Raw genomic sequence first — 14,420 nt, 5'->3', positions numbered from 1 at the left:
TGCATGTCACTCCCTAAGTCCACTGATAGGGGACGTTCTCCTCTTCTTTCTGATCTTAGTCTATCAGTTCTCATCAAAAGTGGCTGCATTGTCCTCTACTGTGGCCTGGTAAGGCTGCTTCCCCCTCAGGGGGAAGTGATCAACGAGCAGGCCAATCAGATTATGTCAGAGGCAGTCCCTCCTCCCATTACTATGTAACCCACTTGGACACTGAACTGCCATGGGCTACACCTGTGCAGGGGTTCCAGGTCATCTCCACGAATAGTCCTTGGTTGGTGTTTAAATTTTTATCTCACTTCAAGACCCTAAAGATGGACTTGGGGGTAGGGGGGACTTGGGGGATCTCTTTGTCCCTTTCTCAATGTGGCTACATTGAATAAGTTGGCATATTCTTCTTTCCTTTTAATTTGATTCTGAGGACCTGTGGCCAGACCTATCTTGGGCATAAATTGTGAGGCCCAAGTTCAATAACAAAACTACCCTGAGATTCACACAGAATAGCAATCATCAGAAAAACATATGACAACAAATTTTCGCTGGAATGGGGGTGGGATAAGGACAGGAACTCAAAGACTACTGCTGGGAATGCACACTAACTAGTCCCACTACTCCAGAAGTCATTGTAGAAGCTCTTCAAAAACTAAAGATAGAAGAATAGGTGGGACTCTTAACCATTAAGACATCTCTCTCACCCATTACTTTTATTTTTAGTGATAGAAATAAATACAGTTTATTAAAAAAGAGAAAAACGCTCCAGAGAATGGGAGTGTGCTAGAGGCCTGGGACAGAAAGTATACTCAAAAGCCCTAATGTAATTTTTTTAAGCATGTGGCTAAAAACAAGGCAACACAACATATGAAAGTATTTTTAAATTTTACAAATAATTTTATCTATTCTGATTTACAGCATTAATCAATAGTATTTTATGTTCATTTCAGAGTTGTCTTTCCCATTAGAACCAAAAAAGGATACAGCAGTATCAAAATTGCTAAGATCCTATAAAATATAATTCTAATTATTTCCCTAAGAATAAGGCAATCATCATAAAAGATGACGAAGTTAGAAGGAAAATTGATTTTTTTTCTTCTATTGAGCCTCAGGCTCTGTTATACAAAAGTGAAATTTTAATGAACATGAAAGTGAGTTTGCTATCATATTTAAACGTATCATTCAAAATTACTACATAAATTCTTTCTGGATGTCATTTTGCCAATTTACATTTTACTAGCTACCATTCTTTTCTTCCTTCCTTCCTTCCTTCCTTCCTTCCTTCCTTCCTTCCTTCCTTCCTTCCTTTCTTCCTTCTTTCCTTCCTTCCTTTATTTCTTTCTTCCTTTCTTTATCTTTTTACAGCCTGATCCCAGCCCTCTCCCTCCTCTCATCCAGGTTCCCCCTTCCCATTTTGCACCTCTTCTCAGAGAAGGGGAGGTCCCCAAGGGCTAACCAGTGTTCTTTATCTACACACATGAAAAAAAAAAAAAAAAACAAGAATTGAAAGCAATGTTTCTTTTCAAAGCTCTAACTTGACTACCGCTTCAGTAATTTGTGGTACAGTCTCAATGTATCATCACACACATGAAGCTTATTTCCTTCAAAACATTTGGTTTCGGCACACAGTTTTTAAAGCATGGTATCACCTTTAAGAAATTACCCATAATAATTCAGTCCAGGGAATAACTAAAAGAAAAAAAATCCTGCTATGTGAAATCGTCATAGTATCATGAAACTTGAAGTTCTAAGTAGAAAAGGCTCCAGGCATACTGTGTTGCTATTTCACTTTAACTTGCTGAGAAGAAAGTGAGAAATATTTCAAAGCTGAATAGTGGTTTAACTAAGAAACACAAAAAAGGAAAGATTCTGAGACTATATAACAATTTTCTAAAATATAATTCAAAGACCATGAGAGAGGAGATTTACATCATAAAAGCACCCAACCACAGCCTCAGTAAGCAAAAGGAAACATAAACAAAGTAGAATGATGTCCAGAAAAAGATGCATCTCCTAGAAGTTCACAGGCAAGGAAATCTGCTATGGAAAGGCAGAAGAATAAACTGTATAGCACAAGTCAATATTGCCAATGTCAAGTCTCTTTAATAGATAGGGTATAGCTTATCTGCTAAACTTATTAAGAGCAAACAAGTCTTGAAGACAATATTAAATGTTCATGATAATGGAAGCATCTCAAGGTTACAAGTCTTACTTATAGCAAGCATTTCAAACACCTTAAAAAACAACTTGTGAATTATTGGAAATGTGTAAATATATAAAATTATCATTCCATCTCTAAATAAAATTGCTTTTAAATAAAGTCATCTTAAAATAGAGTTATTTTCTATACTAATCTGCTAGGAATATACTAACATTAAATACAGTTGGCTGTGGTGATTCATGATGTTAATCCCAGCACTAAGGAGGCTGAAGCAGATCACTGTTGAGTTTGAGGCCAGGCTGGGTCTACACTGAGTTTTACAGGCCAGGCAAGGGTATATAGTCTCAAAAATGTACATACATATACAAATATATACATTATCTCTCTGTCTGTCTTTGTCTTACACACACACATACTCTGTCTCTGTGTGTCTCTCATACACACACACATATACACACACAATAAATTTTGTCATCTTCTTTCAGCAAAGTAACTGATCAAAATATCTGAACTTATAAACAGCAAACTTCTGGTAGATAATAGGTCATAATGCTTCTTGGTAATCTCTATCTCCAAAGAAACCATTGCACTTTCTTAGTTGGTTTTGAGATGAGTTTCTAAGCTCAGTGGGAAGCAATGTTAGAGAGTTTGAAAACATAAGTTGTAAGGGATACTACTAAAATAATTCTTGGATTTATGACAGTATGAAAATACATTCAATATAATCACCGTTTACTTGAAGCTGTCACATGCTATTAGTGACATGAAACTAGGAGAAAGCAGTTGTTAACAGTATGGGTTCTGCATAATGAGATTGAAATGAAATTTAGAACACAAATTTAGTAATGCTGGCAACTAGTAGCAAGAGAGATTAATAAACCTCATTTAGGCTATTCAGCAGTAATGATACAAGTCACTAATATACCACCATATTGTCATAAAACTTTTAAAATAACAATTAGCTTAAAATTTTACAAGTAATTATGAGAGTCATTTGAGTACTCTAACACTGTAAGAAATGTGTTTAAAAACAGATCTTAATAGAAATGAGCATTGGCTGACTTACAGAAAGTTTCTCATTTTAAAATGTTTTTTTATTAATATGCCTAATTTTTTTATTTTATTTTGAATTAACACATATATTCCTTACATAAATTTACTGCTACAATGTGATGTTCAAAAATAGATGTTATGTTATAATTAGAGTAATTAGGATGTCCATAATCTTAACCATTCATAATTTTGTTATATAGACATTTAAAATACTTTTATAGTTATTTTGAAATATATGAAACACTATTAGAAATAGTCACTCTTTGTGCTGTTATAGAACACCAGAATACTCCCATGTATTATTTCTGTACCTACTAACCAATTTCTCCATAAACTTCCTTTTACCCTACATTCCCTGGAGTCTGGTAACCACTATTATCCTATGTTTCTATGACGTGCTTTTCTAGCTTCCACATATGAGTGTAAAGAGGTAATATTAATTTTCTGTATGTGGCTTATTTCACTAGATATACCCTAGGCTAATCCTTGTAACTGTAAATGATAGGAATATATTCTTTTCATAATTTCATTGTGTGCTTATATGTTTTCATTATTGATTCACCTGTTGATTAAAAGCATCTTATTAATAAAATAATTACGTAAATATGTTCCCAAAATTTAGTGTTTTAAGGAAGAGTTCATATTCAAAAGTCTTAAAAGGCCAAAGAGCAAATAACCAAAATTAAATTTGACATTAGTTAAAACCAATTATAGGAAAATGTATTATTTATCAAATTGTGAATTATAAAATACATAAAATTTCACTATTACTATAATTTTAACACAGAAGCAGCCTCCCGTAGCTATAGAAATTTTGTTATCTCTGTATAAACACAGTGTCCTAAAATAAAATTAAGAGTCTTGACAAAAATAAAATAATACCTGTAGGAACAGAATAACTGTTATGACATTCATTGATTAGTTGATAAAAAGCTAACCTCTGTTCAGCATATGTTCTAAGGATTTAAATTAAAGATTGAGTCCCCATTGTCAAAGAAGAAACAAAGGCCAAGCCTGTTTTAGCAGAATTCTAGAAACTCAGATTACTTTCTACATAATTCTATAAAAGAAGGCTACTGTATAAAAATAAGTTTATAAAATCACCAAAATAAATCTAAAGTATATAAAATTATTTAACAAGTTAAGGCACATATTTATCAAATGTTATTAGTATTCTTTTTTTTATTATTATTATTATTTTATTATTAATTACACTTTATTCATTTTGTATCCCCCCATAAGCCCCTCCTTCCTTCCCTCCCAATCCCACCCTCCCTCCCCTTTCTGCATGCATGCCACTCCCCAAGTCCACTGATAGGGGAGGTTCTCCTCTCCTTTCTGATCTTAGTCTATCAGTTCTCATCAAAAGTGGCTGCACTGTCCTCTACTGTGGCCTGGTAAGGCTGCTCCCCCTTCAGGGGGAGGTGTTCAACGAGCAGGCCAATCAGATTATGTCAGAGGCAGTCCCTCTTCCCATTACTATGTTATTAGTATTCTACGTCACTTGACTACAGGAAAGGTTTTGTTAAATAATTCTACTTTGTAAAATTCACTGCTTTTATTTTCCATTTACTCCCATACCACATGTTATACAACATCCTTTTTTGATGATGAATTTTACATGTTTATACAATTGATCCCTTTTCTAACTCTATACAATTGATCCCTTTTCTAACTCTGAATGAGCATGTATTACAAGAAAAGTAAAATATGAAAACAGCTTACCCCAGATATGAGAAATACTTTACAGAAGTCTAAGACCGGCAGAATCTGAAGAAAGCTAGCAGCTTCCAGCGTGTCTTGAAGGTTGTCCATGTTAAGAGAAAGCTTTGCAGTATAGATGAAATCAATAATTTTCCTGAGACCTACTCTGCCCACACCATGAAGCTTAATGCACATTAAATCTTGTTCTTTCATTCCACCTTAAATGAAAAGATAGTCCATTAAATGAAGGTAGAGAATTAAGAACAAGCTCACTTCTGTTGCTAATTACATGCAGTAAAATGAAGGGAAAGTCTTATTCCAAGTAAGCATCCATTTCCCAGCTGGGCCTTTGCATGTTTTTCATAAGTAAAAGAGCACTTGAATAAATTCTTTCTATACTAAGGAAGACCAAATATAATAGAAGTGCCTTCAAATATTCTATTACTTCCTATCCTTTGAAGGATTGAAGACCATATTATAGGAACACAGAATCTCTGATAGTCCATTTGGATATTAAAAAAGAAAGGCTATGAAGTTGAAGGGATGGTACAAAACTGCTTCAATATCCCATGACAGAACAGCACCACACAAAACCACACATACTGGTGAATATTTCTTTTAAAAGTGTTATTATTATTATTATTATTATTATTATTATTATTATTATTATTATTATTATTATTTTATAATGACATAGAGTAAAATACTGAATTTCTGGTTAGAAATTTAAAAAAAATACTTAAACATGGATTTCTCCTAATTTGTTAATGTGAACACAAGGTGTTAAAAGGAGACTTACCTGTGAACATAGCTTTAAAGTAGTCACTAGCAGATGCCATCATGACTCTGTGCACAGGAAAGGTATCATCACTATCACCTGGCATCAGCGTGACGTCACAAAGCAATCCTTCATGCCGAAGCTGCTCAAAGCCCTGGAATAAGCACATGATTTGAGCCAGGAATCAAGAGAAAAAAGGAGGTTACAATTGCTGTGTCCTAAACTTCTGCTTTCAAGCTCATACATCTAGTGCATTTTTACAACGAAGCCAAAAGGCTGCTCAGAAAGAATAAAAAGTGCTTTGCTTATATATGTATACATTTCCCTCCATGAAAAATAGATTATTTAGGCTAATTTACATTGAGAACAAACAGAAGTATGCAAATTCATTTATTTACACATCTATTTACCCTACCTGGAGAAAAAAAAATGATCACTTATATTTGTTTTCTCCATACATAATATAAAAACCTTTGACCTTCCAGAATTGCTTTATAAAATCATGTGGATACACTGCTATAGGATTTTAATAGAATATTTTGCACTTAGATACATTTTTCCCCTTGAGACAGAGAGAGTATCTATCTGTATCAAGTGCAAGACTGGAGTTCATTTTATCAGCTAAATTGTTTACTCTCTTTGAAAATTAAGGATTATGCTTTAAATATTCCAAAACTCAGCTTACTGCTGCTGCTGTTTGGCCAATTATCTATCAGGTCAAAGATTTAATTATCTTTGATAAAAGGAGTGTAGAGAGTCCCAACAGGAGGCTTAATAGACTCCAAGGCTTAAAGGATTAGTAGTGGAGAGGAAAAACAGGTCCAAGTGAGAAGAGGACCTGTTGATTAACTCCTTCAGCTATACCATCTAACAGGGAGTTCATCCCTGCCTCTACTATTAGGAGAATGAAAAGTGGTGTTTACAATGGGCAGATTCCACAATGAATGTGTATCACACAACATATTTTACAGGATGAATTACATAATTTACTTTATTAAAAATAATAAACAGAGAAAAGGTCATAACAAGCTGCAAAAAGGGAACTATACAAAATTTAATAATGAGGCAAAAAAGTAAGAATGTGACTCAATTTGTAGTTTCAAAGAAATGTTTCATTATAGAACAAAGCACGGTTGATGGAAAGTTATTGAAATCACTTTCTAAGATTATAACAAACAAAAATAATAAGAACTAATATGGGGGGGGGAGGAGGGTCCAAGATGGTGGCGACCAGCACCATATCTAAGAGGCAGAGGATCGGAAACTCCCAAACTGGTGAGTGTATGGACGGGTTTGAGGCTTCCCAGGCTAGAGGAGACAACCTGAGAACTGAGACATATTGGATCCATGTTACCCTTAGACATCTGCAGATCTGAGACTGGCAAACTTTCAACCCCTTGCACTTTCCCTTGTCCCAGCTGGACCAGCAGAGCCAGAGGCAGTAGCAGGCTTCCCTGCTAGGTGACTGAGACAGCAGAGGCTTCCCCAAGTACTGGCTTCCCTGCTCAGTGGCTGCTGCAGGGCTCAGTGACTGAGCCAGCAGAGGCAGCAGAGGAGGCTGCCTCAAGTACAGGTCTCCCTGCATAGGCAGTGGAGGAGGTTGCCAAAGTACAGGCATCCTCGCCTGGCAGCCAAAGAGCAGATACCACTGTCTGGCAGCCAAAGAACAGACACCACTGATGGATCTCCTCTACTTTTATTTGCCCCTGTGAGCCCAAATCTAAGAATAGAAAACTGTGCCCCCTCCTCGTGATTTCCGCAGAAGTCTGTTAGTAGTGAGTGTGCCTTCCCTTGGGTGCACACAGCCCAAGATTTGGGATCCCTCTACCCTAAAATCTAGGTATCAGATTCGTCTCGCCCACCCCCCAAACTGTGGGAAATATAGAGATCTCTGGGAGAGCCTTCTCAACATTGAAGCCCCAGTTCTATGCTTACCCAGTGAAGTCCAGGCAAACAATTCCAGGAGCCAAAATGGTGCAACCCAGACAGATATGAGTGCCTGAAGGACAGTAAGACAGGCCTGTGGGCCACTGACATATTCAGGGCACTTTCACATGCACACTGCTCCCACACTTGCTCTTAAGCTCCACCATTCCAGGCAGCTACACACTCTAGCAACCTGTCCTCCAAGGCACACTTCCACGTACACTCCCCTCTCTTGCACACATGCTCCTGCAACCTTCCTCCCTTAGCTAAAGTTGAAACATCAAAATTCACACTCAAACCAGTGGTCCTCTATCATCTTCATGAAGAATACTCCACATGCCAGAGACATACGGACACAGTCTGAAGTACAGACTCCAGGAACAAACAGCAAATTTTATGAATACTCAGATGGCTAGAGGTTGGCATAAGAACACATCCAACAAAAATCAGGACATCATGGCTTCACCAGCAACCCCAAAAATCAATGGATATTTTAATTCATCGGAAACAGGAAAATTATCTCAAATCTATATTTATCCAGTTATTAGAGGCACATAAAGAAGAAACAAACAAAGCTCTCAAAGAAATACAGGCAACTACAACCAAACAAATAGAGGCACATGTAGAGGCACATATGGAGGAACACAGAGAAGAAACAAACAAAAACTTGAGGCCATCATGGACAGACAGAAATCCAAATACAAACAGATGAAGGACATGGTGCAAGACATAAACATGGAATTAGAATCAACAAAGAAAACACACAGAAAAACTCCTGGAGATGGAAAACCTAGCGAAGAGATCTGAAAACACAGAGGTAAGCATAACCAACAGAATTCAACATAAGAAGGAGAGAATCTCACGTGCTGAAGACACAATTGAAAAAATCAATACATCTCTCAAAAATGACAAAAATTCAGAAAAGGTCCTGACAAAAAAGATCCAAGAAATCAAGAACACCATGAAAAGACAAAACATAAGAATAACAGGGATAGACAAAAAAGATTCCGGACACCAAGGTCCAGAAAAAATTTTCAAGAAAAACATCCAAGAAAATTTTCCCAACTTAAAGAGATGTCTATAAACATACAAGAGGCTTACAGAACAACAAATGGACTAGACCAGAAAAGAAACTCCCCATGTCACATAATAGTCAAAACACGAAATCCATAGAACAAAGAAAAAAATATTAAAAGGAGCAAGGGAAAAAGGCCAAGTAACACATAAATATAGGGGGGATCCAAGACGGTGGCGATAAGCACGCACCGTTTTTGAGAGGCAAAGCATCTCAACCTCCGAAATTGGTGAGTGGAGGGGCAACCAAAGCCAGAATTTAGACGTTTTGGCTTTCTGAAAGAGAGGAGACACCACAGAAGCAGAGAGAACTTATAGATTCAGATCAGGTGTGGACTTCTCTGGGAACGGAGAGGGGCACTTCCCTTGTTCGGGCCTCCCTTCTCCTCAGGGGAGCCTACACACAGCGTCAGTGAGCTGAGCACAAAACTCACTGCCTGGGGAACAAGACAGTAGAGGCAGGGCTTCTAGCTCCTCAGCCGCAAGAGGCAGCTGTACCCGCCCACTGAACTCCATCCTTCAGAGCACACACCCTCCCAGTGCCAGCCACAGAATCCCACATCAAGTACAATCCTTCTCGGGTCCCACATCTGTGAGCAGTATTACTGACTCCACAGGGCCTCCTAGCCAGTGACTTTTCGAACCATCCAATGCCTCAGTGGCAGAAAGCCAGATGAACAGCCACCAAAGTCTAGCAGACCTGCAAAAACACCCAGGTATAGCAGATGTTGGGCCACCTAGGTCTGTGGACCACTTTAGGGGCTCCCCAGGACCTACCAGCAAGCACCTGGACACCCTAGATCTCCAGCCGCAGCTGGACTCTCTAGCCCAAAGGCTGCAGCACCACTGAGCTGACTGAGCTCAACCAGCTATATTTGACTCAGCAGTTCCAATCCAGCCAGTAGAGAACAAAAGGAACACCTGTGCTTTTCAATCTGACTTGCTAGAAAGTGAGGCGCCCTCAAGTGCTTACAGAATCCCAGATTCAGGGTGCTTCTAAGCCAGCAGGCAGATGTCAGACCCCTCCTACCCACACATCCACTGTGAGAAATAGAGGGCCTCGTGGGATATTGAAGCCCTTGCTCTGTGGATCTACCAGTGGAATTTAGGCAAATAACTCTGGGAACTCAGTTAGAGAAGAATACCAGTAGCCTGTAGGCCACAGACGTCCTCAGGGAATCTGTGCCCACAATCATCAACAGTGCTTGCAGTATCTTAAGTGCCTGCGACCCCTTCAGTGCCTGCCAGGAGCCCCTCTCTCACAATGAAGGTCTCTACATTCTCTATCACCCTGTCCCTCAGGGCACACTTCCATGTACATGCAAGCTCACATGCTTCTCTGCATTTGTCCTTCTGCACCTGTGGACTTTCCTCCCACAGGTACAGCTGAAACACCAACGCACATGCTGAAACCACTGGACCTTTCTCATATTCCTGATGAATTCTCCAGACACCAGAGAAAGACCAATCTAATCTGAAGAATCCGGGAACAAACAGTGAAAGCTACAGATAACCAAATGCCCAAGGGTTGCCAAAATAACACATCCAACATAAATCAAGACATCATGGCTTCACCAGCCACCCCCCAAACATCAGGAACTCGAGAAAGTGACTTTAAAGCTATGCTTATCCAGTTATTTGAGGCACATAAGGAGGAAACAAACAAATCTCTCAGAGAAATAGCCATTCAAATCCAGGCAGTTAAAGAGGAAACGAACAAATCTCTCAAACAATTGTCCACCCAAGTGGAGGCAAAGAAAGAGGAAATAAACAAAGTTCTCAAAGAAACATAGGCAAATATAGCCAAACAAATAGAAGTGCAAATAGAAATACAATTAATGGCACATAGAGAGGAAACATACAAAAAAATAGAGACCAACATCGAGAGACAGAAATCTACATTCAAACAGATGAAGGAAATGGTGCAAGGCATGAAAACAGAATTAGAATAAATAAATAAAACACAAACTGAAAAAACCCTGGAGCTGGAGAACTTAGAGAAAAGAGAAGTAACCAGAAAGGTAAGCATCACCAATAGAATACAAGGGATGGAAGAGAGAATCTCTGGTGCTGAAGATACATTCACAGAAATTGATACTTCTCTCAAATTGGAAATTGGAAAAATCCCAAACACAAAACATCCAAGAAATCAAGGACTCCATGAAAAGGCAAAATCTAAGAATAATAGGAATTGATGAAAAAGAAGATTCCAGGCTCCAGGGTCCAGAAAATATTTTCAATAAAATAATAGAAGAAAATGTTCCCAACCTAAAGAAAGAGATGTCCATAAACATACAAAAGGCCTACAGAACACCAAATAGACTAGATCAGAAAAGAAACTCCTCACGCCACATCATAGTCAAAACATTTAATCTACAGAACAAAGAAAAAATATTAAAAGCAGCAAGGGAAAAAGGCCGAGTAACATTAAAACGTAGACCAATTGAAATCATAGTGGACTTCTCATCAGAAACTATGAAAGCCAGAAGGGCCTGGGCAGATATCATGCAGGCTTTAAGGGACCACAGATACCAACCCAGAATACTATACCCTGCAAAGCTTTCAATCAACATAGATAGAGAAAACAAAATATTCCATGAAAAAATTAAATTTAAACAATATCGAAACAGTAAACCAGCCCTACTGAAGATACTAGAAGGAGAATTCCAATCCAACGAAAACAACTATACCCAAGAAAACAGAGGTTACAGATAATCCCCCCCCCCAAAAAAAAAATTAAAAGAAAACAAACAATGAATCACAGTAACACCATCAACTACAGAATAATAGGGACAACATTCAATGGTCACTATTATCTATCAACATCAATGGAATCACGTCTCCAATAAAAAGACACAGATTAACAGAATGGGTACAGAAACAGGATTCAACATTCTGCTGCATCCAAGAAACATACCTATGCAACAAAGATAGACACTACCTCAGAGTAAAGGGCTGGAAAACTGTTTTTCAAGCAAATGGACACAGAAAACAAGCTGGAGTAGCTATCCTAATATCTAATAAAATAGACTTTCAACAAAAATTAATCAAAAAAAGGAGGGGCACTACATTCTCATCAAAGGTAAAATCCACCAAGAGGACATCACAATTCTGAACATCTATGCCCCAAATACAAGAGCATCTACATTTGTAAAGGAAACATTATTAAGGCTTAATAATGTTAAGCCTTAATCACACATCGATCCCAACACCTTAATAGTGGCAGACTTTAACACTTCACTATCACCAAGGGATAGATCATCTAGACATAAACCAAATAGGAAAATAAAGGCACTTACAAAGGTCCTAATTCAAATAGATCTAATAGATATCTACAGAACTTTTCACCCAAACTCAAAAGAGTATACCCTCTTTTCAACACCTGACCGAACATTCTCAACAATGACCATATAGTCTGGCACAAAGCAAGCCTCAACAGATACAAGAAGATTGAAATAATACCCTGTATTCTATGTGACCACCATGGACTAAAGCTGGACCTCAACAACAATGGAAATAGCAAAAAGCCTAGACACACATAGAAGCTAAACAACTTGCTGCTCAATGACAGCTGGGTTAAGGATGAAATAAAGAAAGAAATTAAAGACTTCCTAGAATTCAATGGAAACGAAGGTACAACCTACCCAAATTTATGGGACGCAAAGAAAGCAGTTCTCAGAGGAAAATTCATAGCACTAAGCACCTTCAAGAAGAAATTTGTAATATCTCATACAAGCAACTTAATGGCCCAACTGAAAGCCCTAGAAAAAAAAGAAGCAGATACACCCAAGAGGAGCAGACAGCTGGAAATAATCAAACACCGGGCTGAAATCAATTAGAAACAAATAAAACTATTGAAAGAATCAATGAAACCAAGAGCTGGTTCTTTGAGAAAATCAAGACGATATACAAACCCTTAGCCAAACTAACTAAAAGGTAGAGAGAAACTATCGAACTCAACAAAATCAGAAATGAAAAGGGGGACATAAATACAGACACTGAGGAAACCCAAAAAGTCATTAGTTCTTACTACAAAAGCCTATATGCCACACAATTCGAAAATCTAAAAGAAATGGACAATTTTCTTGATGGATTCCATCTACCAAAATTGAATCAAAATCAGATCGAAAGATTGAACAGCCCTATATCCCCCAAGGAAACTGAAGTAGTCATCAACAGTCTCCCTTCAAAAAAAAAAAAAAAAAAAGAATCTGGGCCAGATGGGTTCAGTGCAGAATACTACCAGACCTTCAAAGAAGTGCTAACTCCAATTCTCTCCAAACTATTCCACAAAATAGAAACAGAAAGAACATTACCAAACTCATTCTATGAAGCCACAGTCACCTTGATACCTAAACCACACAAAGACCCAACAAAAAAGAGAGCTTCAGAACTATCTCTCTTATGAACATTGATGCAAAAATACTCAACAAAATCCTTGCAAACCGAATCCAAGAACACATCAAAGATATCATCCACCATGACCAAGTAGGCTTCATCCCAGGCATGCAAGGTGGTTCAACATACGGAAATCCATCAATGTGATCCACCATATAAACAAACTGAAGGAGAAAAACCACATAATCATCTCCTTAGATGTCAAAAAAGCATTTGACAAAATCCAACACCCATTCATGTTTAAAGTCTTAGAAAGATCAGGGATACAAGGCACATACCTAAACATAGTAAATGCACTATACAGCAAGCCTATAGCCAACATCAATCTCAATAAAGAGAAACTTAAATCAATCGCACTGAAATCAGGGACAAGAAAAGGCTGCCCACTCTCTTTGTATCTCTTCAACATAGTACTTGAAGTCCTAGCTAGCGCAATAGGACAAGTAAGGTAGAACAACGAATACAAATCAGAAAGGAAGAAGTCAAAGTTTTGCTATTCGCAAATGATATGATAGTATACCTGAGTGACCCCAAAAATTCAACCAGAGAATTCCTTCAGCTGATAAATACCTTCAGCAAAGTGACTAGATACAAAATTAACTCAAAAAAATCAGAAGCCCACCTGTATACCCAAGACAAAAGTGCCAAGTAAGAAATCAGGGAAACAACACCATTCACAATGGCCACTAATAACATAAAGGACCTTGGAGTGACTCTAATCAAGCAGGTGAAAGACCTGTTTGAGAAAACTTCAAGTCTATGAAGAAAGAAATTGAAGAAGACATCAGAAGATGGAATGATCTCCCATGCTCATGGATCGGTATGATTAACATAGTGAAAATGGCCATCCCACCAAAAGCAATGTACAGATTCAGTGCAATCCCCATCAAAACACCAGCACAATTCTTTACAGGCCTTGAAAGAAAAATTCTCAACTTCATACCGAGAAACAAATAACCCAGGATTTCTAAAACTATCCTGTACAACAACAGATCATCTTCAGGTATCTCCATCCCCGATCTCAAGCTGTACTACAGAGAAATAGTGATAAAAACTGCATGGTATTGGCACAGAAACAGAAAGGTGGATCAATGCAACCGAAAGGAAGACCCAGAAATAAACCCACACACCTATGAATACTTGATTTTTGACAACAAAGCCAAAAACATTCAATGGAAAAAAGACAGCATCTTCAACAAATGGTGTTGGTCCAACTGGATGTCTACATGTAGAAAAATGAAAATAGATCCATATTCATCACCCTGCACAAAATTAAAGTCCAAGTGGATCAAGGACCTCAATATAAAACCAGATACACTAAATTGGTTAGAAGAAAAA

General features: G+C 37.8%; 1 protein-coding gene across 6 annotated transcripts in view; it reads right to left on the bottom strand.

Moving 5' to 3' along the window:
* The window catches only part of Klhl13 (kelch like family member 13), a 229,546-nt gene that overhangs the window by 20,047 nt on the left and 195,079 nt on the right, over positions 1–14,420 (bottom strand). For all 6 annotated transcript variants that reach the window (XM_055604990.1, XM_055604989.1, XM_055604993.1 and 3 more), the window contains 2 exons: positions 5,706–5,838; positions 4,928–5,124 (listed from right to left, as the gene is read on the bottom strand). In XM_055604990.1, coding sequence (XP_055460965.1) covers positions 4,928–5,124; positions 5,706–5,838 — 330 coding nt within the window. The remainder of the gene's footprint in view (positions 1–4,927; positions 5,125–5,705; positions 5,839–14,420) is intronic.

Source organism: Psammomys obesus, unplaced genomic scaffold (assembly GCF_907164565.1).
Source record: "Psammomys obesus unplaced genomic scaffold, mPsaObe1.curated_primary_1811, whole genome shotgun sequence".
NCBI lineage: Eukaryota > Metazoa > Chordata > Mammalia > Rodentia > Muridae > Psammomys > Psammomys obesus.
Note: the sequence above shows the minus strand (reverse complement) of the source record. Positions and strands in the feature narration are given on the sequence as shown.